Source organism: Hoplias malabaricus, chromosome 9 (genome assembly GCF_029633855.1).
Source record: "Hoplias malabaricus isolate fHopMal1 chromosome 9, fHopMal1.hap1, whole genome shotgun sequence".
In the NCBI taxonomy this organism is placed as follows: Eukaryota; Metazoa; Chordata; class Actinopteri; order Characiformes; family Erythrinidae; genus Hoplias; species Hoplias malabaricus.
This window is the reverse complement of record NC_089808.1, coordinates 42,090,318-42,113,314: the sequence shown is the minus strand read 5'-3', so window position 1 is coordinate 42,113,314 and position 22,997 is coordinate 42,090,318. Positions and strand designations below refer to the sequence as shown.

Genomic DNA, 22,997 nt, shown 5'->3' with positions numbered 1-22,997 from the left:
AATGCTTCATGCCAGACAACGTAAAGAGCTGGGGTTCTTCTCCAGGGATGTGTCTCAATTCCTACCCTGCTTGCTACTCCCTACATAGGCTGCACTGCAACTGTGCAAATTTGTTGTCCCTGAATGAACCAGTTAATGCTCCATAGAGTGGGTCCCACACATGGGTGTGGCCCTTTTAATAAAGGTTTTAATAGGTTTGGACTAGCTAAGCTATGTGTACACTTAATGTCCAAAAGTTTGTAGACACTTCTTATAGTTTGTTAATTCAGCTACTTGTAGTTTCACACTCTGGTGTGTGTTGTCAGTAGAAGAGCAGGACACGAACGAGAGCAGCTGCACATGAGCCTAAAGCTACCACACACAGTGCCATTTGGGCTAGAAGGGTATAAAGCCCCTGAACTCGGCACAGTGGAGAAGTAAAACTAGGCTTTCTGGAACGATGGCTAGCTTTTAGACGGCGGAATCAGAACTGTTCATACAACATCAGTCCCTGACCTTAAAGATTGCAATCAAATTCTCACAGCTGTGGTCTGCTCTGCTAAAAGAAATGTGTGCCAGATGGTTCCAGTGTGGTTAGCTCTGTGTGAGATGTGATGAGGGAGGCAGGTCCAGAAGCTGGAGGTGGTTCATCTGGAGCAGGAGGAGGTTTCTCTGGAGATGGAGGAGGTCTCTTTGGAGCTGGAGGTGGTTCCAATGGAGCTGGGAACAGATTCTGTGGAGTTGTGGGAGGTGCCTTTGGAGCTGGGGGAGGTTTCTATGGAGCTGGGGGAGTCAGTAGAAGCTCAGGAGTCCAGCGTGAACTTCCAGCAGGTGCTCAGTGGCAGCTGGACGCTCAGAGGAAGGACACAGAGACATCAGAGAGAGGAAAGGTCTACTGCAGTCAGGTCAGTGCTGGATCTTCTGATCTATTCCTGGTTACACACACACACTCTCTCTCTCTCTCTCTCTCACACTCACTCTCTCTCACACACACACACACACAACTGCTCTGACCTCTGAACCTCAGGAGCTGATTAATGTCCAGATATTTTGGAAACTTTGTGAAATTCTCTACACTTTTACCTCCTCTACATCTCCATCTCCATTTCCATCTATGTCTCCATCTCCATCTACATCTCCTAAATCTCCATCTCCATCCTCATCTCCTAACTCTCCATCTCCATCTATATCTCCATCTCCATCTACAACTCCATCTCCACCTATATCTCCAACTCCTAAATCTCTACCTCCATTTGTGCTGTAGCTTCACCCTGGGTTCTTCTTCGGCTGTAGACAGATATATAAACAGCACCAACAATGTTCTTCTACTGTTCACTGTTCTCCATTTTGTAATGATAGAAGAACCCTTTCTTTGACAGAAGAACACATTCTCTAATAGAAGCATATCTGTACACAACTTATGGTTCTAGACTGAGTCACGATCCTTAGTCAAGAACCCTTGAAGAAGTGTGTGTGTGTGTGCGTGCGGTGTATCTTAGGCACCTATGTTTATTATTATTATTATTATTATTTAAAATAATTTATCTTAAGCTTCAAAGTTGCTTCACTAAAATTACACAGTTACTATAAACACAAGAAGTAATCGTTTTCAAAAAAGTAGCATCAGTGTTGAGTGAAGAGCGAAGTGTGTTTTACAGCAGACTTGATTTAACACAGTTTCAGTTTTTATAAACGTAGCTAATAGATAATAAACATGAATAATACTGGACTGCCACCGGGAGAGATGTGGAAAGGGTTAAACCATTCACCCGCACTGACTTCTTATTTGTGTTTATTCTATTGTTTGTTTGTTTGGGAGTAAATAAACAGGACACAGCTGTTGTTGATGTAGATGGAGAATGGATTTAAAAGCCACCTCCTTTGTTTCAACACTCACTGTCAACTCTTTCAGTTCCTCTGACCACACAGGAGCACTTTGTAGTTCTACACTTACAGACTGTAGTCCAGCAGTTGCTCTGCATACTTTGTTACCCGAGTTTCCTCCTGCTCCTCGGCGCTCAGGACCCCCACAGAGCAGGTGTGATGTGGTGGTGGATCATTCTCAGTGCTGCAGTGACACTGACGTGGTGGTGGTGTGTTAGTGTGTGTTGTGCTGGTGTAGAGTGGATCAGACACAGCAGTGCTGCTGGAGTTTTTAAACCCCTCAGTGTCCTGTGGGCAGTGGAAACCAAGCTCCTCTAATTATTTACTGTATTTAATATTTACTCTTTTCTCATTTTCTCTGGACAAAGACGAACAGCGTGCATCAATCTTTCAGCCCCAGTCAGTAACTTGGGGATGATCTGTGACCCAGAGCTCATCATCCAACTCCTCCCCGCTAGTGGCTGCCATCAAATCCTCACAGCAATGTGTCCACATCTCGTTTAAAGCCTTCCCAGTCGAGTAGTGGCTGATGCTGCAGCAGAGTGCCACAATATTCAACTGAAGCTAATTATTATTATATTTTATTGTCAGTAATGTGATTCAGTTATAACCTTTACTTTACACTAGACGTTGGGACGTTGCTGTGAGGATTTGATGGCACCCACTAGTGGCAGAGCATTAGGGAGGTGTTGGATGATGAGCCCTGGGTCACACATCATCCCAAAGTTAAAGTCTGGAGCTCCATCAGAACACAGTCCACTGCTTGGCGGCCCAGTGCTGGGCAGATTTACACCCCTCTTGCTGACACATGGCATTGAGCATGGTGAACATGGGCTCATGTGCAGCTGCTTCAGAGCATCCCATTAAGTGTCGTGCTTTTCTGTGGAGGTGACACTGCCGCTACTGTCCTTCCTTAAGGTCAAATCGGATGCTGGACGCAGATGAGCTCCACATGTGTTTAGCCTGCAGCCAACTCTGCGCAGACAGGCCCTGGAGCAGTGTGGAGCTGTTTAGAGCAGACGGGCTGCTGTAACCTTATCGAGGCTGCGGTTTGGGTTCCCCTCTTCTGCAGACTAAGCAGGAGACCGGGCTGGAGTCTAATTACTTTCAGCTCCCTCCATGTAAAAAAGAGCGGAGGAAGCTGGTGCTCGTTGTGGGTTTGTGGCTGAGTTTACGGTCCTCCGCCGTGCCCCAGTCCCATATCGCGGTGACCTTCGTCTCTCTTCAAGCGCAGCAGAAGAACAGTCCGTCTTTGTCTGGAGCTTTTAATTTGTCTCCAGAGAGGAGATGGACAAACAGTCTGGACTTTCCCCTCCTCCCCTTGCTTTGTTTTTTTTATCCCTCCTTCTCTGCAGATGTGATCAGTGCTCACTCGAGCGTCCCCCGGCTCCTGAGAGCGAAAAATATCTGCCCGACAAACGTCCTCTGAAAACACTGCCCTGGTATCCCATGCATAGTCGCTGAGGTGACGCTAGATGATTGCTATTGTGTTGTAGGTAGTTGCTATGTTATCTCAGGTAGTTGCTAAGCAGCAAAAGGAGAGTATTAAATATATTATATACTTAAATATATTAAGCAGGATGTTGCTAGGTGGTTGCTATGGTGTTGTAGGTGGTTGCTATGTTATCTCAGGTGGTCACTATTGTAATTAACATAATGCTATTAAGTTTAGCTTGGTGGTTGCTATGGTATCTCAGGTAGTTGCTAAGCAGCAAAAGGAGTGAAATATATTAAGCAGGATGTTGCTAGGTGGTTGCTATGGTGTTGCTAGGTGGTTGCTATGTTATCTCAGGTGGTCACTATAGTAATTAACATAATGCTATTAAGTTTAGCTCGGTGGTTGCTATGGTATCTCAGGTAGTTGCTAAGCAGCAAAAGGAGTGAAATATATTAAGCAGGATGTTGCTAGGTGGTTGCTATGGTCTCCCAGGTGGATGTAAGTTGTTCTTGCCATGGTGGTATCAGGTGGTTGCAAAGGTCTCCAAGGTGATTACTAAGCAGGGCGGTGCTTTGTGGTTTTAGTAGTATTCTAGGTGGTCTCAGGTGATAAGTAATCAGATTGATAAGTAAGGTGTTGCCAGGTGGTTATATGTTATCCCAGGTAGTCTCACCTGGCTGCTAAGCAGGATGTTGCAATGTTGATATCAGGTAGTCTCAGCTGGCTGCTAAGCAGGGTGTTGCAGGTGGTTGCAATGCTGGTATCAGGTGGTCTGAGCTGATTGCTAAGCAGATCATTGCTAGATGTTTGCTATGGTCTCCCAGGTGCACTCGGGTGGTTGCTAAGCAGGGCATTGCTAGGTAGATGCTATGGTGGGCTCTGGTGGCTGCTAAGCAGGGCATTGCTAAGTGGTTGCTCTGGTATTCCAGGTGGTTGCTAAGTAGGGTGGTGTCTATGGTATCCCAAGTGGTCCTTATGATATTTAAGGTTATGTTAATAGGTCTTTCTAGGTGGTGGCTATAACACTTTTGGTGGCTACGAAGGGGTTGCTACGTAGTTGCTATGATATCCCAAATAGGACAGAGATTGCTAATGAGTCATGCCAGGCGGCTTCTGCGATAGTCTGGGTAGTTGCTAACATGTTGCTGGGTGGTTGCTGTGGTATCACAGATACAGTCACCATGGTGTTGTTACATGGTTGCTAAGGTGTTCTACATTGCTGCCATGGTATTCCAGCTAAACCAACACTAGATCAACACCAACAATCCCCCCCCACACACACACACACACACACATCAACCTGTCCAAACGTCCATTAGTCAGAACTGATATTATTATCGTTTACGGCCGTGTCTGTCCACTGCCCTGGACCTGGGAGCTTTAACCCCTGAGCGCTGGGAGACCCCCCACTCAGAGGCTCTCATTCCTCTGCGGCTTGTTGACATATCCACAGGGAGTGGAGCAGGAACGGCGTTCCCTGCCCGAACGTGTGAGGCTCAGGGCTAATTACTCAGACCTGGAATGTTCATCATACTCAACGTGCTCCACATGGGGATGGTCTCCTGTCCTAGAGGGACCCTCGGACCTCTGAGAGCAAACCAGGCTTCATCACCAGTCAGGGACGCTGGGAGTGGGAGGTGCTGCAGCTGGCCCTGAAAACATATCATACTTTAATATATGGGCACTGTGGGACCACTTGATATTTTGAACATTAAATAATAAATAGAGAAACCAGGGGAAAGACAAATCAAAAAGAAGGCCACCTTAATGTCTCAGTAGTTTCTCCTAGACAACAATCAGACAAAAAAAACACAGGAGCCTTTCGTATAAGTCTCCTGTTGCTCAATTTTGTCTCCTGAGATCTCACACGTCACAGATCTCACCTATCTCCTTTATCCTTCTTGCTCGTGTCTCCTTTGTGTCTCGTGATTTCTCCTAATGTAGTTTTAGGAGAATTGCTGATATACCTCCTGAAACATTACAGAGCAACTGATGAGCAATGAAGGTTTCCTCTGGGAATGTGAAGTCACTGCTGAGTGCCAAGTGTGATCTTGTTCCGCTTGTGCGTCTACACTCTGTGGCTTGCTTTAAAGGGAAGGGTGTGTGTGAGGCGCAGGGAGCTCTGCCTCTTACTGAAAGACACAGATAGTGAACAGACCAAAGAATTAGACTCTAAAATTAAATTTACTGAGGTGTAATCATAAAAACAGAGCTGAGTGCTCAAACGAAAGTGTCTTAAGCATTAATATAATATTGAGGAAATCCAGTTTTCCCGTTATTAAAAACTAAAATCACCTGATCCACAGTGAAAGGTCATGTGTTTTACTGAAGGCTTTAAACTCAAAGGAGAAAAAGAAAAGAAGCTAAATATTTTTTTTAAAAATACAGCTTTTATTCCTGAGATATTACTTTTCAGGACTTTTATTTTGAAATTTTAACTCAAACCAACTTTTAATGGCTCAAAAAACGATATTAAAAAGTGAATTTCTTTATTTATTTTAATATATTTTTGAAAGCCGGCACGGTGGAGCAGCAAGTTAGTGTCGCAGTCACACAGCTCCAGGGACCTTGAGGTTGTGGGTTTGTTTCCTACTCCAGGTGACTGTCTGTGAGGAGTGTGGTGTGTTCTCTCTGTGTCTGTGTGGGTTTCCTCCGGGTGACTGTCTGTGAGGAGTGTGGTGTGTTCTCCCTGTGTCCGTGTGGGTTTCCTCCGGGTGACTGTCTGTGAGGAGTGTGGTGTGTTCTCTATGTGTCTGTGTGGGTTTCCTCCGGGTGACTGTCTGTGAGGAGTGTGGTGTGTTCTCTATGTGTCTGTGTGGGTTTCCTCCGGGTGACTGTCTGTGAGGAGTGTGGTGTGTTCTCCCTGTGTCTGTGTGGGTTTCCTCCGGGTGACTGTCTGTGAGGAGTGCGGTGTGTTCTCCCTGTGTCTGTGTGTGTCTGTGTGAGTCCAAAAACACACGTTGGTAGGTGGATTGGCGACTCAAAAGTAGGTGTGAGTGAATGTAGGTGTGAGTGAATGTGTGTGTGTGTTGCCCTGTGAAGGACTGGCGCCCCCTCCAGGGTGTATTCCCGCCTTGCGCCCAATGATTCCAGGTAGACTCTGGACCCACCGCGACCCTGAACTGGATAAGGGTTACAGATAATGAATGAATGAATGAATATTTTTGAAATGTATGTCACGTAGCCACAAGTCGAATAAAAAATAATGAAATAAAAATCTTTGCTTATGTCCTGAGGTCACTAAGTACGTTATGTATATGCTGCTGAAATTTTCTGCACCCTCTATTTATAACACTTAAGCGAAACAGCAAAAGCTGAAAACAGCAAGAGCTGTGGTGAGTGGAACGGTCTCAGAACATCCAGCCTCTCTCAGCACTGAGACTGAAGAGTGGACCACCCCGTTCTTCTCCTTCTGGATCATTCTGGTCTAATCCCACACGTTCACTCTACTGTAACGTGGAGAGACGCTTCTAAAGACAGAAGCAGTAGATGCAGTAGATGAAAAGAAAACGTTGTGCTGCTCCTGTTTGTTCAGGAAGCAAGTCATGGCAGACTTCCAGAGGATGTAGACATCCAGAGAAAGGTGCCCCTCAAAGTGGTGGGGGGTCTACAAACGTTTTTGTGACAGCTGTTGGATCCTAGAGCATCAGGAGATGTTGAGGAGAAGCCGAGGCAAACAGGACCAGGACCTGCTTTACAGTGGACGCTGCCAGCGTGGTGTTCTGCTCGTCCAAACACAGAGCAACCGTTACTATATTTGACCAAGCTTGGCTTGTCCAGTCAAGGAGGAGGTTGGAGGTTGTGGGAATGCTCAGAGGGGACCAAAAGGACACTGGGAGACGCTGGCAGGCCTCTAACGAGGACTCTCCAAGAGAAACAAATGACAGCAAACGGCAAGCATCAAATCAAACACACTGACAGGAAGGGGAGTTACAAATCAAGCTCTTTAAGACCCTGGGGAGTGCTGGTGTGGGGGTGGTAGCTGGGTTCTGATGAGGACTTCTGTGTTCTCCCAGTGATCACCACACACTGCAGGGAGCTCCAGCCCTCCTGAGGACACAGTTCCATTGTTCTGCAGACCAGTGCTAGGGGGCCCTCTAGAGCACCCATGATATTAAAGCAACACTAGGTAGAGTTTTTACCTTTACAAAAACAGCTTCAAGGTCATTGTGATGCTTCACTCAGCTGTAACAGGGAGAAGAGGGCCTCTGTCACTGCTACTTCAGACTCCACATGGCAGAAACTACACTATGTATCTTTTGGAGGTGGGTAGGAAACCACCCCCTCACTCCACCCTTCACTGATTTCAGGACAGTGCTATAAAGTTGAAATACACTCTGCAACTGTGGAGCCCAGAAGCAAACGTACCAACTCTTACCTAGTGTTGCTTTAAGCATGCAGACACTTGGCTCATGTGCAGCTGCTCTGTTAATGTGCAGAGGGTTGCCTTGTTTGTTCAGAGACAGACCCCACATCAAAGTGCCCACCAGTGCTAATGGTTTGGGTTAAGTTGAGCAATCCTGGTGACATGAGTTCCAGATCTCCCACTTCCGATAATTGGGAACGCCGAGGGCTAATGTGGCCCTTCCTCAGCATTTCTGCCATTCCACATCTGCCTCTTCGCTCTTTGCTTCTCCTTGAGCAGTGCTTTCTTTCCAAACGCAGACAAAGAAACCTCCTCCGTGCTACAAACCAAGCGAGAGACAGCAGTGCAGTCACACAAACCCCGGGCCGGAAGAGTCTGGCACAGGAGGCCACTGTTTCAGCTAAAACAGTCCAGATTCACAAGCTTCATGCTCAACAACGCCACCTGCAGACTGATACTGCTTTTATGCAATTGGTTTAGCCAGGCCATTAATTAACGGATATCTGCCGTAGCAATCAGAGTTTGTTTGATTACTTAATGATACGATAGCACTTTGGTGGTACAGTGGTAACACCATTGGTTCCCATGTGAGAGACCCGGGTTTGATGCCAGATCTGTGTACACAAATGAGTGTTCAAGAAACTGTCCTATGTAAAATTTGGAGGAAGGGAGGAAACCACACCCAACCCGTGCAGTCAGCTGCTTTGTGTAGGCCTGTGTTAGTGCAGTCAGCTGCTTTGTGTAGGCCTGTGTTAGTGCAGTCAGCTGCTTTGTGTAGGCCTGTGTTAGTGCAGTCAGCTGCTTTGTGTAGGCCTGTGTTAGTGCAGTCAGCTGCTTTGTGTAGGCCTGTGTTAGTGCAGTCAGCTGCTTTGTGTAGGCCTGTGTTAGTGCAGTCAGCTGCTTTGTGTAGGTCTGTGTTTGTGCAGTCAGCTGCTTTGTGTAGGCCTGTGTTAGTGCAGTCAGCTGCTTTGTGTAGGTCTGTGTTAGTGCAGTCAGCTGCTTTGTGTAGGCCTGTGTTAGTGCAGTCAGCTGCTTTGTGTAGGTCTCTGTTAGTGCAGTCAGCTGCTTTGTGTAGGCCTGTGTTAGTGCAGTCAGCTGTTTTCTGTAGGTCTGTGTTAGTGCAGTCAGCTGCTTTGTGTAGGTCTCTGTTAGTGCAGTCAGCTGCATCATGTAGGTCTGTGATAGTGCAGTCAGCTGCTTTGTGTAGGTCTGTGTTAGTGCAGTCAACTGCTTTGTGTAGGCCTGTGATAGTGCAGTCAGCTGCTTTGTGTAGGTCTGTGTTAGTGCAGTCAGCTGCTTTGTGTAGGTCTGTGTTAGTGCAGTCAGCTGCTTTGTGTAGGCCTGTGTTAGTGCAGTCAGCTGCTTTGTGTAGGCCTGTGTTAGTGCAGTCAGCTGCTTTGTGTAGGTCTGTGTTTGTGCAGTCAGCTGCTTTGTGTAGGCCTGTGTTAGTGCAGTCAGCTGCTTTGTGTAGGTCTGTGTTAGTGCAGTCAGCTGCTTTGTGTAGGTCTCTGTTAGTGCAGTCAGCTGCTTTGTGTAGGCCTGTGTTAGTGCAGTCAGCTGTTTTCTGTAGGTCTGTGTTAGTGCAGTCAGCTGCTTTGTGTAGGTCTCTGTTAGTGCAGTCAGCTGCTTTGTGTAGGTCTGTGTTAGTGCAGTCAGCTGCTTTGTGTAGGTCTGTGTTAGTGCAGTCAACTGCTTTGTGTAGGTCTGTGTTAGTGCAGTCAGCTGCTTTGTGTAGGTCTCTGTTAGTGCAGTCAGCTGCTTTGTGTAGGCCTGTGTTAGTGCAGTCAGCTGTTTTCTGTAGGTCTGTGTTAGTGCAGTCAGCTGCTTTGTGTAGGCCTGTGTTAGTGCAGTCAGCTGCTTTGTGTAGGCCTGTGTTAGTGCAGTCAGCTGCTTTGTGTAGGTCTGTGTTAGTGCAGTCAGCTGCTTTGTGTAGGTCTGTGTTAGTGCAGTCAACTGCTTTGTGTAGGTCTGTGTTAGTGCAGTCAGCTGCTTTGTGTAGGTCTCTGTTAGTGCAGTCAGCTGCTTTGTGTAGGCCTGTGTTAGTGCAGTCAGCTGTTTTCTGTAGGTCTGTGTTAGTGCAGTCAGCTGCTTTGTGTAGGTCTCTGTTAGTGCAGTCAGCTGCATCATGTAGGTCTGTGATAGTGCAGTCAGCTGCTTTGTGTAGGTCTGTGTTAGTGCAGTCAACTGCTTTGTGTAGGTCTGTGATAGTGCAGTCAGCTGCTTTGTGTAGGTCTGTGTTTGTGCAGTCAGCTGCTTTCTGTAGGTCTGTGTTAGTGCAGTCAGCTGCTTTCTGTAGGTCTGTGTTAGTGCAGTCAGCTGCTTTGTGTAGGTCTATGTTAGTGCAGTCAGCTGCATTGTGTAGATCTGTGTTAGTGCATACAGCTACTTTGTATAGGTCTGTGTTAGTGCAGTCAGCTGCTTTGTGTAGATCTGTGTTAGTGCAGTCAGCTGCTTTGTGTAGGTCTATGTTAGTGCAGTCAGCTGCTTTGTGTAGATCTGTGTTAGTGCAGTCAGCTGCTTTGTGTAGGTCTGTGTTAGTGCAGTCAGCTGCTTTGTGTAGGTCTGTGTTAGTGCAGTCAGCTGCTTTGTGTAGATCTGTGTTAGTGCAGTCAGCTGCTTTGTGTAGGTCTGTGTTAGTGCAGTCAACTGCTTTGTGTAGGTCTGTGTTTGTGCAGTCAGCTGCTTTGTGTAGATCTGTGTTAGTGCAGTCAACTGCTTTGTGTAGGTCTGTGTTTGTGCAGTCAGCTGCTTTGTGTAGATCTGAGTTAGTGCAGTCAGCTGCTTTGTGTAGGTCTGTGTTAGTGCAGTCAGCTGCATCATGTAGGTCTGTGATAGTGCAGTCAGCTGCTTTGTGTAGGTCTGTGTTAGTGCAGTCAGCTGCTTTGTGTAGGTCTGTGATAGTGCAGTCAGCTGCTTTGTGTAGGTCTGTGTTAGTGCAGTCAACTGCTTTGTGTAGGTCTGTGATAGTGCAGTCAGCTGCTTTGTGTAGGTCTGTGTTAGTGCAGTCAACTGCTTTGTGTAGGTCTGTGTTAGTGCAGTCAACTGCTTTGTGTAGGTCTGTGATAGTGCAGTCAGCTGCTTTGTGTAGGTCTGTGTTAGTGCAGTCAACTGCTTTGTGTAGGTCTGTGTTAGTGCAGTCAGCTGCATCATGTAGGTCTGTGATAGTGCAGTCAGCTGCTTTGTGTAGGTCTGTGTTAGTGCAGTCAACTGCTTTGTGTAGGTCTGTGATAGTGCAGTCAGCTGCTTTGTGTAGGTCTGTGTTAGTGCAGTCAACTGCTTTGTGTAGGTCTGTGTTAGTGCAGTCTATCTAATGTTAAGTTAGCTGAGTTGAGTCAGAGGTTAGTGTTCTCCTCCGAGCATGTTGAGCTGATGAACAGAGGTTAGCGTTCTCCTCCAAACGAGTCATGAGATGGTGTTTCACTGGCTGTGGCTGATTTCCTCTCAAATGTAAAATGTCCCCCCAGAAACCCACCCTTTACAGGCCACAGAAGCTCAGTCGGACTGCTGAGGTAATGGTTCTAGACATATGGTCCTTCTCAGTTCACGAGCTTCCTGATGCTCCTTTAAGTTCAGACCAACCCAGCCTCCAGATTATTTCCAGAGCTATATTTGGGGTTTCCATTTCAGTAACACAGCGTCTGAGCACTATAATCCCCGTGAGGTAAAAAAGAAGCTTGGATGACATCACTGTCATTAGCGATGACATCATTCCCGCTGAGTGAAGCAGTTGTGGTCGGCGGCGTGTGATTAAAGGTCGAGGTGGAGAGTGGCAGCCCTGCAGAAGGCTCGGTTAATGCCTACTGTGGGTTCTTCTGCTCCTCTAGTAAAATAAACCTTCCCTCATTAGAGCACAGAACAGAGCCTGTCTCGAACGGGGGGGGGGGGGGGGTGGTGGGGGGCTTTGGGGGTGATGGTGGCGGTGGGCGGCGCTGTGGAGGTACAGGATACAGCTGCATGGATCCACAACAAACACGTCCATATTTGTAAACGAGAACGTTCATGTCATGTGTCAGTCACGTTTCTAGGAGCCAATGTCTGACTGCATCCCGTCCTCGTATCACATCACATCAGGGTGGGGACAGAAAGGGCACCTTTGATTTCTCTGGTTCTGGTTCTCTGCACTGTGCCCTGTAGTAAAGTGGTTCTTTGTGTGTTTTCCTCCTTTATTGTCCTTTTTGTGTTTGTATAGTGTGTGTGTGTGTGTGTGTGTCCTCCTCAGGTCATGTTCTTTTGTGTGTGTGTGTGTTTATGTCCTCCTCTGGCCATGTTCTTGTGTGTCTCCCTCAGGTCATGTTCTTGTGTGTGTGTGTGTGTCCTCCTCAGGTCATGTTCTTTTGTGTGTGTGTGTGTGTTTATGTCCTCCTCTGGCCATGTTCTTGTGTGTCTCCCTCAGGTCATGTTCTTGTGTGTGTGTGTGTGTGTATATTTCCTCCTCAGGTCATGTTCTTGTGTGTGTGTGTGTGTGTGTATATGTCCTCCTCAGGTCATGTTCTTGTGTGTGTGTGTGTGTGTGTGTGTATATATGTCTCCCTCAGGTCATGTTCTTATGTGTGTGTGTGTGTGTGTGGTCTCCTCAGGTCATGTCCGTGTGTGTGTGTGTGTGTGTGTGTGTGCGTGTTTATGTCCTCCTCTGGCCATGTTCTTGTGTGTCTCCCTCAGGTCATGTTCTTGTGTGTGTGTGTGTGTGTATATGTGTATGTGTATATGTCCTCCTCAGGTCATGTTCTTGTGTGTGTCTCCCTCAGGTCATGTTCTTGTGTGTGTGTGTGTGTGTGTGTATGTGTATATGTCCTCCTCAGGTCATGTTCTTGTGTGTGTCTCCCTCAGGTCATGTTGTCTAGTCTTGTTTGGCTCCTGTTGGGGGTGCTGTCTGTCTCCCAAGTCATGAAGGCTGAGGAGTCAGAGAAAGGAGTCACATTCAGCCACGTCTATAAAATCGACTCAGACTGTAAACAGAGCTCACAGGTGGGTTCCTCACCTACAGCACGGTTCTTTACTGAATAGAGAACCTGTCACTCTCCACTGTCTTAAGGCTTGTGGATGTCCACTTGTCAGTGACATTACCAATTTATGCAGTGTCTCTTGTAGTGAGTGAATGAACAAATGTGTGAGGTAATACATCAGTGAGTGAGTGAGTGAATGTATGAGAGAATATGTCAGTGAGTGAGTGAGTGAATGTGTGAGGGGATATGTCAGTGAGTGAGTGAGTGAATGTGTGAGGGAATACGTCAGTGAGTAAGTGAGTGAATGTGTGATGAGATATGTCAGTGAGTGAGTGAGTGAATGTGTGAGGGAATACGTCAGTGAGTGAGTGAATGTGTGAGGGAATACGTCAGTGAGTAAGTGAGTGAATGTGTGAGGGAATATGTCAGTGAGTGAGTGAATACGTCAGTGAGTGTGTGAGTGAATGTGTGAGGAGATATGTCAGTGAGTGAGTGAATGTGTGAAGGAATATGTCAGTGAGTGAGTGAATGTGTGATGAGATATGTCAGTGAGTGAGTGAATGAATGTGTGAGGGAATATGTCAGTGAGTGAGTGAATGTGTGAGGGAATACGTCAGTGAGTGAGTGAATGTGTGAGGGAATACGTCAGTGAGTGAGTGAATGTGTGAGGGAATACGTCAGTGAGTAAGTGAGTGAATGTGTGAGGGAATACGTCAGTGAGTAAGTGAGTGAATGTGTGAGGGAATATGTCAGTGAGTAAGTGAGTGAATGTGTGATGAGATATGTCAGTGAGTGAGTGAGTGAATGTGTGATGAGATATGTCAGTGAGTGAGTGAGTGAATGTGTGAGGGAATACGTCAGTGAGTGAGTGAGTGAATGTGTGAGGGAATACGTCAGTGAGTGAGTGAATGTGTGTGGGAATACGTCAGTGAGTGAGTGAATGTGTGAGGGAATATGTCAGTGAGGGAGTGAATGTGTGAGGGAATATGTCAGTGAGTGAGTGAATGTGTGAGGGAATACGTCAGTGAGTAAGTGAGTGAATGTGTGATGAGATATGTCAGTGAGTGAGTGAGTGAATGTGTGAGGGAATATGTCAGTGAGTAAGTGAGTGAATGTGTCAATGTGTGAGGTAATATGTCAGTGAGTGTATGTGTGAGGGAATGTGTCAGTGAGTGAGTGAGTGAATGTGTGAGGGAATATGTCAGTGAGTAAGTGAGTGAGGGAATGTGTGATGAGATATGTCAGTGAGTGAGTGAGTGAATGTGTGAGGGAATGTGTCAGTGAGTGAGTGAGTGAATGTGTGAGGGAATGTGTCAGTGAGTGAGTGAGTGAATGTGTGAGGGAATATGTCAGTGAGTGAGTGAGTGAATGTGTGAGGGAATGAGTGAGTGAATGTGTGAGGGAATATGTCAGTGAGTGAGTGAATGTGTGAGGGAATATGTCAGTGAGTAAGTGAGTGAATGTGTGATGAGATATGTCAGTGAGTGAGTGAGTGAATGTGTGAGGGAATATGTCAGTGAGTGAGTGAGTGAGTGAATGTGTGAGGGAATATGTCAGTGAGTGAGTGAGTGAGTGAATGTGTGAGGGAATATGTCAGTGAGTGAGTGAATGTGTGAGGGAATACATCAGTGAGTGAGTGAATGTGTGAGGGAATACGTCAGTGAGTAAGTGAGTGAATGTGTGATGAGATATGTCAGTGAGTGAATGTGTGAGGGAATACGTCAGTGAGTAAGTGAGTGAATGTGTGAGGGAATACGTCAGTGAGTGAGTGAGTGAATGTGTGAGGGAATACGTCAGTGAGTGAGTGAATGTGTGAGGGAATACGTCAGTGAGTGAGTGAGTGAATGTGTGAGGGAATACGTCAGTGAGTGAGTGAGTGAATGTGTGAGGGAATACGTCAGTGAGTGAGTGAATGTGTGAGGGAATACGTCAGTGAGTGAGTGAGTGAATGTGTGAGGGAATACGTCAGTGAGTGAGTGAGTGAATGTGTGAGGGAATACGTCAGTGAGTGAGTGAATGTGTGAGGGAATACGTCAGTGAGTGAGTGAATGTGTGAAGGAATATGTCAGTGAGTGAGTGAATGTGTGAGGGAATATGTCAGTGAGTGAGTGAATGTGTGAGGGAATATGTCAGTGAGTGAGTGAATGTGTGAGGAAATACGTCAGTGAGTAAGTGAGTGAATGTGTGATGAGATATGTCAGTGAGTGAGTGAGTGAATGTGTGAGGTAATATGTCAGTGAGTGTATGTGTGAGGGAATGTGTCAGTGAGTGAGTGAGTGAATGTGTGAGGGAATATGTCAGTGAGTAAGTGAGTGAGGGAATGTGTGATGAGATATGTCAGTGAGTGAGTGAGTGAATGTGTGAGGGAATATGTCAGTGAGTGAGTGAGGGAATGTGTGATGAGATATGTCTGAGTGAGTGAGTGAATGTGTGAGGGAATGTGTCAGTGAGTGAGTGAGTGAATGTGTGAGGTAATATGTCAGTGAGTGTATGTGTGAGGGAATGTGTCAGTGAGTGAGTGAGTGAATGTGTGAGGGAATATGTCAGTGAGTGAGTGAGTGAATGTGTGAGGGGATATGTCAGTGAGTGAGTGTGTGAACAAATGTGTGAGAGAATATGTCAGTGAGTGAGTGAATGCGTGAGGGAATATGTCAGTGAGTGAGTGTGAACAAATGTGTGAGTGAATACGTCAGTGAGTGAGTGAATGTGTGAGGGAATATGTCAGTGAGTGAGTGAGTGACTGAATGTGTGAGGGAATATGTCAGTGAGTGAGTGAGTGAATGTGTGAGGGAATACGTCAGTGAGTAAGTGAGTGAATGTGTGAGGTAATATGTCAGTGAGTGTATGTGTGAGGGAATGTGTCAGTGAGTGAGTGAGTGAGGTAATATGTCAGTGAGTGAGTGTGTGAACAAATGTGTGAGAGAATACATCAGTGAGTGAGTGAGTGACTGAATGTGTGAGGGAATATGTCAGTGAGTGAGTGAGTGAGTGAATGTGAGAGGGAATATGTCAGTGAGTGAGTGAGTGAATGTGTCTAAGTGAGTGAGTGAATGTGTCTAAGTGAGTGAGTGAATATGTCAGTGAGTGAATGTGTGAGGGAATATGTCAGTGAGTGAATGTGTGAGGGAATATGTCAGTGAGTGAATGTGTGAGGGAATATGTCAGTGAGTGAGTGAGTGAGGGAATATGTCAGTGAGTGAGTGAGTGAATGTGTGAGGGAATATGTCAGTGAGTGAGTATGTATATTAGTACGTATGTGCGTGGGTATGTGAGTGAATGAGTGAGTTTGTGTAAGTGAATGAGTGGAAATGTGAGTAAGTCTGCATGAGGGGGAATGTGTTTGTGAGTGAATGAGTGCATGATGGTATGTAGTGTGAGTATACGATAGTGTGTGCGGGTGAGTATCTAAGTGAATGAATGAGTGAACATGTGAATGAGTGAGTGAGTTACCAGCCAGGTGGATGTGTTCCGATGAGGTGGTGTCCCCTCTGTCCTCAGGCTGCGGTGCTGGCCCAGGACCAGGCCGCTGAGGGGCAGGTGATGACTCTGAACGGAGAGAACGACATCGTCTTCAAACACAACATCAGGCTGGTGTCGGGCGGCTGCGGCTGCGCAGACTCTGAAGATTTCAAGGCTCTGCTGTACCGGATCAACGGGCTGGAGGAGGAGGTGACCTACCTGAAGAGTCAGTGCGCTCAGGGCTGCTGTAAAGGAGGCTCAGGTACCAGTGCGTGTTACAACCAAGCTCTGCGGACAGCTCGTCCCTGACGTCCTTCTGAACTGACCGTCCTGCTTTGTCTTCCAGGTGTGGACATGAGCTGTGGTGGACATGGTGTGTACCAGCAGGAGTCCTGCAGCTGTAAGTGCGACCTGGGCTGGGAGGGTCCAGACTGCTCCACGTCCTCCTGTCCGGACGAATGTAATGATAACGGATACTGTGTGGACGGAAGGTGCGTGTGCCACGCCGGCTACACCGGACACGACTGCAGCCTCCTGCTGTGTCCAGACAACTGCAACGATAAAGGCCACTGTGTGGACGGCAAGTGCGTGTGCTTCGAGGGCTTCTCCGGAGACGACTGCAGTGTCCAAAAATGTCCGGGAGACTGTAGCGATAACGGACGATGTGTGGACGGAAGGTGTGTCTGCGACGAGGGCTTCTCCGGAGATGACTGCAGTGTCCAGAGATGTCCAGGGGACTGTAACAACAAAGGACGATGTGTGGACGGAAGGTGTGTCTGTGACGAAGGCTTCTCCGGAGATGACTGCAGTGTCCGGAGATGTCCAGGGGACTGTAAAGACAACGGACGCTGTGTGGACGGAAAGTGTGTCTGTGACGAGGGCTTCTTCGGAGATGACTGCTCGATGGGTAAGAGCTAGAGGGAGACATACTGCGGGTGCAGGAGGTGTCTCGGACACCGCTGCAGGGTCTCAGCGGACCAGGGTGGGATCCCTGTGTCCCTGTTCTCCCTGTGTCTGCGTGGGTTTCCTCCCACAGTCCTAACACACATGTGGGTGGGAGGATTGTCCACAGGTGTGAGTGTGTGTGTGACTGAATTCTGAATTATAAAATGGATAACTTCAGTCCTAAATCTGATTGGCTGAGCCACGTTCAAAGTTGAGCCACATTCGAATTCAGACCACATCTGAATTCCAAATTATTCACATATTACTATGCACCGCTGTTTTAAACCCAGCTTCTTTTATAAAATTCTCTCTAAAACAGAGACGCCACTAGAGATTTACGAGTGGAGGGTGGGGCTGGGCTTGGAACGCAGACAGGTCTAAAGACATCAGTGCCCAGAACAGTGAGATATCCAGACTGAAATACAGTGCTGCAGATTGTTCAGATACGTTCATGGTACTCAGCTTCAATGCTTAATACACAGCCTCAGATGAGCACTTCCTGCAACAACTTCTTCAGAATAAGAGTCCCTTCAGGAAGACGACAAAAATCCGTGTTTCTACTTAAAAATCTTGAATACACCTGAACGTTATTTTGTTTCATGGGGTAGCTACGCCTCATTAATACCCCTCATGTTGCCCAGCAACAGTATAGATCGTTTTTTTTTTATATAATTAAATATACAGTGGAACCTCTACTATCGAACTTTCCAAGATACAAACCGGGCATTTGAATATTTTTTGCCTCCACCAATGAACCACGACTCTAGAAATGACCCCGAGCCTCCTCCGAGCCGGCGGCTGGAAATGGCCAATGACCCCAATAGGCGAGTCTCCCAGCGCCCCCAGACTGGAGTGAGCTTTTAAGATTAGCACATTGTAGCTTTAGCAATTTAGCATTAGTGTAAAAAGCAGACATCGAAATTCGTGCTAAGTTAAGCCGTATCTACGCTTCGTCTCCCCACATTCACCGCCTACTCTCCATTATTCCACCCACCCCCCACCTCCCGTCATACAGCCAGTGCCTGTGTTACTCCTCCAGCCAGTCGTCACGTCTTCAAGGTAGCGATGTGTAACCACTTAAAACTTTATCTCTTTTTTATCACTGTTACCACTGTATTTCTCTTTTATTTTTAGTAACGCTACATGTATTTTTTTACTAATTTGAGAGTGTTGTAAACATATATCAGTGCAGAAAGGGTGACTTTCGGGGGGCGGGGGCTGGAACACATTAATTGCTTTTCCATTATTTTAAACGGGGAAAATTGACTCGAGAAACGAACTTTTCTACTTACGAACCGGGTCACGGAGCGGATCAAAGTCGTAGGTAGAGGTTCCACTGTATTTATGAATTGAGCACTGGTGTATTTTTTCATATTTTACTTTGGCAACTGTTTTATAAAAACAATAAGCCACTCGAGACCTTGCATTACTGCAGTTTTATGAAATCACAGTAACGCACGTCCTCTCTTGGCTTATTGCTTTATTATAACATCTGACATTTCTAAACCTAACAGGAAAAGGCTCATGTTGTAGATTAGTCCACAGCTCATTAGAATTAGAATCACTTTTATTGGTCGAGGCAGAGTTTTGTTCTCTGCTTTTAGCCCAATCCGTGCAGTAAAACACACTTTTACACACACACACACACTAGGGAACACTAGGGGGCGGTGGGCAGCCCTAGCCACGGCAGCCTGGGAGCCTGGGACACTTTAGTCATGACCATGATCAAACCAGCAACCTTCCGGTTACACACCCAGTTCCCTACCCACCAGGCTACGACTGCCCCCTCATTACTCATAAACACACAAGTCAAACAAAGCCTGAGAGGTTTAGATTATTTTACTGCTCCACGAAGTGCACTTAATGTTTTACAGAGAAACTAGGCTTGGCTAAATTTAATCTAATGGTTTTACAAATCTAACATACAGCCCACTACTTTGGACGCAGAGAACTGCTGTATTATGACCTACACTATACACTACATAGGGTAGAGGGAAAACCTCAGGCTGTTCTGCAGCTCACATTTTCATTTTCCAGCGAGTAGACCTCCTTTGTTCATTTTAAAGCCAAAACAGAGAACAGTTTAGTTAAACAAAGTATTAAAAAATCTCCTAAGAATCTTTCTTTTTTTATTTAATGACGGAACCTCTGTCATTCCTTCGTGTACGATGATGACCATGAATGTAGTGGGCGAGATCTGATCATAATCTGATCACAACGCATTTTTAGGGTCTTTCCTTGATGACAGTGAAATCCGAATGTGATCTGATCACCACCAACACGTCTCAGTGCCAGGCCCTGTGTGATTGGACACTGAGCTGTTCACTGATACGATGTAATAACTCCCTTGATATCTCCCACTGGTCTGTACAGAGCTGTAATAAAGCAGCGCTAGGGTTTGGCTCTCATCAGTGTTTAATCACACAGCAGTGTCCTCCGCCCTCCTCATCAGCAGAGCTTTAATCCTCAGCGCTAAAGCAAAGCCTCGGAGCAGGAATGCAGGGACACGCCGTCTTCCCTACAACAATATCGGGAATGGGGTAGAGCCTCTGGGCTGGACGCATCATCCGTCCTGACACTTGTGGGTGAGCTTTTACTAACTCAAGGGGACAGAGTAATTGAGTCCATGAATGATAATTACCAGGTAGCAGGCATCCAGCATTCTGCGCCTCTAAGAGCTGCAATTATAGCTTCAAGTTTATGACACTAATGGGCGTTAGCTTAGCACTTAGCCTGTCAATCACTCACCTAATGGTTTAGCTTTAGCCACAGCCATGAACCAAAACATTAAGACCACTCGCAACATTGGTGACAATGCTAGGCACGAGAGCTTCAAGAAGAGATGGGTTTCCTTCTCAGAACTTCAGGAACAATGGGAAAAAACACAGACTTATCACCCATACCACTATAAGGCCTTCTACTTTAATGAGATAAGGCTGAAAAAAGGATGCTGGAACATTGTTGTGAAGAATTGATAGCAGCCACAAGAGCGTCAGAGTTCAGGAACTGATGATGGTGATTGATGATGAATTCATCCCAAAGTTATTAGCTGGAGCGCCACAATGTTAATTTTCTACAGCCCAGCAGTAGGGAGGCTTCTATGAGCATAGACACTTCAGGCTCATGTGCAGCTACTCCAGGGTGCTCCATTGCTATTGCTATTTCACATCTGTCCACAGTCAGGTAAAGGTTAGGTGTCCTGCACCTTGGAGAAGCAACTGAGCTGCAACAAACATTTGGACTTAAGAAGATGTAAGTACAGTCTTTAAGCTGCAAACAATGAGCAGATGTCCCCCATGTACCCCCTCCCCTCCCCCTGCTCCTCCACATGGCTCCTGGAGCCCATCAGCTCTAGACGGAGGTCCACCTCTGGGGCTAGTTTTCACCGTTAAATGTCAGCAGAAATATTTGCAGAAGCCACAGGCGCTAAAGCCGTTTCTCCTCAGCGGGAAGTGTGAGGCCTCGACTCGTAAGGAGAAGGAGGGGAGGATGTGAGATGAAACCAGTCTTCGCGGTTGAGATCAGTCATAAGAGAAATCAGCCGGGAGCTTTATCATAATCGCCTGCTTAATTTCTGGGGATTTTCATTGTGCATCAAACGAGCGCAGATGTAGGGGCTCCGGGGCGCTCTGTGAGAAACGCCCACCGCTCTGGAGTTCTGTACCGAGCGCAAACAAGTCCTGAACTCGCATTCAGAAGACAACCTGGTCTACACTGTGAAATATGGCGCTTAGTGAGGGGAGTTAACTAACCCTAACCCTCACACTGTGTAACAAGACCCCCGTCACTTTTCTGTCCACTGCCTAAATCAGAAAACACAGGATAAAACAAGCTGTTCTGATTCTGCTCCGCTTCTGACGTCAAGTGCAGAGACTTTAGAATAGCCCCGCCCCCTCGTCTGAGTCTGTCCAATCACAGCGCTGCACCTGTGTTTATGTGAGAGCCCAAAGACGAGGTTAAACGCAGCAAAACAGACACAACGAGCGCGGAGAAATAAAAAATGGAGAAAACGTGAACGGAGAAGAAAGAAAACCAAGCACAAACGACTAAAAACCAGCTCGGCTGGATATTTTTGTTCGGTGGACTATTCTCAGTCCAGACACTGAGGGGTTTAAAAACTCCAGCAGCACTGCTGTGTCTGATCCACTCTACACCAGCACAACACACACTAACACACCACCACCACGTCAGTGTCACTGCAGCGCTGAGAATGATCCACCACCACGTCACACCTGCTCTGTGGGGGTCCTGAAATGATTGGGATAAGAAAGTATGCCGAGCAACAGGTTGAAAGGGTCTGTAACTGTAGAACCTCAAAGTGCTCCTGTGTGGAGAGGACAGTGAGTTGAGAAATAAAGAGGTATGTCAGGGTCTGCAAAGCACCTCCTAGCGTTGCCTCATTCCACGTTCTTATGAAGCTGCAGTGTATATTTGATGATGATTATTATTATTATAGTAATTTTCTACGTCTGAATGAGATGTTGCGAGGGCAAGCATCCCCAGATCCTGGTCTCCAGAGTCTGATTTACAGGTCCCCCTGGCCTCTCTGAGCTGTTATTTCGAAGTGAGATTGTTACTGCTTCTGAAAGCAGAGGAAGGCAGGAGGAGTATTAGCTGCCACTGGATGGAAATCTTGTGCTAGAACGAAGGAAAACAGTTCACTTCCTGCCCTCTCCTCATGTGGAACGCTGACTTTACCTGCTGTGAATTCTTTCCTGGTTTAATGTGGTCGCTTAGGCCCATTTTCCCTCCTCCGCTTTCCCTGCCGCTTTCTTTTTTGGGTTTGTTTTTCTAGCATTGCTTGCATTTCCTCGAACCCAGACCGCCGCTATACATTCCCCCGTATGCTACTGGTTAGTCTCTGTGTGGAAACTTCTCAGATGTGTACATTATTTCCACATGAATGAGATATAGCCGCGGTTTGGAAAATCAGAGCCATTTGGTCCTGATTGTGCTTCAGCATCACTGGGACACAGGAGAGGTCTGTGTGTGCATTGGGTTAAACTTTCATTAAGAACAGACCAGTAGAAACACCCCAAACTGAACTGGGATGAAACATCTCTGCGTATCACCTAAACCCAGCGTTATGTACCGTCAGACTTCAGTCCAGAACAGATGCAGATTATCCAATTAATACAGCAGATATAAACAGACGAAGGCCTGTGCCTGAGGACCCCTGAGAGGAGCTGGCGATGTTGGGGTGATGTGGTAGGAAAAGAGTGGGCTAGACCCTATGTTGAAATGGATATCATCAAAATGATCTACATAAGAATTGTAACCAGGTCACCAGTGTCATTGGCAGTGTTTTTGGTTGATATATAGAAGAAAGCCCTGTAGCCGTGCTTGGTCCCTCACTCCGACACCTTCAGCAGCTCTGAGTGCTGACACTGACCTCTCTGGTTCCTCCGCAGTGCTGGGTCCTCAGGGTCTACGCCTGATCTCGGTGACGGACGTGTCTCTCCTGGTCGAGTGGGAGAGGGTCAGAGGAGCAGAGTACTACGTTCTGTCCTACTACCCCGAGAATGACAGGAGGTCTGAGCGGGAGGTTCAGGTCGCCAACACGGAGAACTCATACCTCATCACTGGCCTGAGGCCCGGGGTCACCTACATCGTCGATGTGTATGCAGTCATCAGGGGCGTCAGCAGTGAGAGCGACAGCATCATCGCCACCACAGGTAAATCTGGCCTGATTATAAAGTATGTTAAGGTTTTATTATTATTAATATTAATATTATTATTACTTCTCAATGGATTCCTAAATTGAACTTGTCTTGTTCATGTGGATGAATGCCATCAAATACTCACAGAAGGCTTACACTAGTTTTCTGTATGTTCGCACACCTACACAACCTACCCACTCATGACCAATCATAACCCATCATGACCAATCATAACTCATCAAAACCCATCATAACTCATCATAAACCAACCATAACTCATCATAACTCATCATGACCAATCATAACTCATCATAGCCAAACAT

General features: G+C 46.7%; 1 protein-coding gene across 2 annotated transcripts in view; it reads left to right on the top strand.

Annotated features, from left to right (window-relative positions):
* The first annotated feature begins 786 nt into the window (after positions 1-786).
* Positions 787-22,997, top strand: part of tnn (tenascin N) — a 47,263-nt gene continuing 25,052 nt past the window's right edge. For both annotated transcript variants that reach the window (XM_066681434.1, XM_066681433.1), the window contains exons 1-5: positions 787-884; positions 12,495-12,632; positions 16,109-16,331; positions 16,416-16,976; positions 22,426-22,689. In XM_066681434.1, coding sequence (XP_066537531.1) covers positions 12,498-12,632; positions 16,109-16,331; positions 16,416-16,976; positions 22,426-22,689 — 1,183 coding nt within the window. In that variant the 5' untranslated portion in view covers positions 787-884; positions 12,495-12,497. The remainder of the gene's footprint in view (positions 885-12,494; positions 12,633-16,108; positions 16,332-16,415; positions 16,977-22,425; positions 22,690-22,997) is intronic.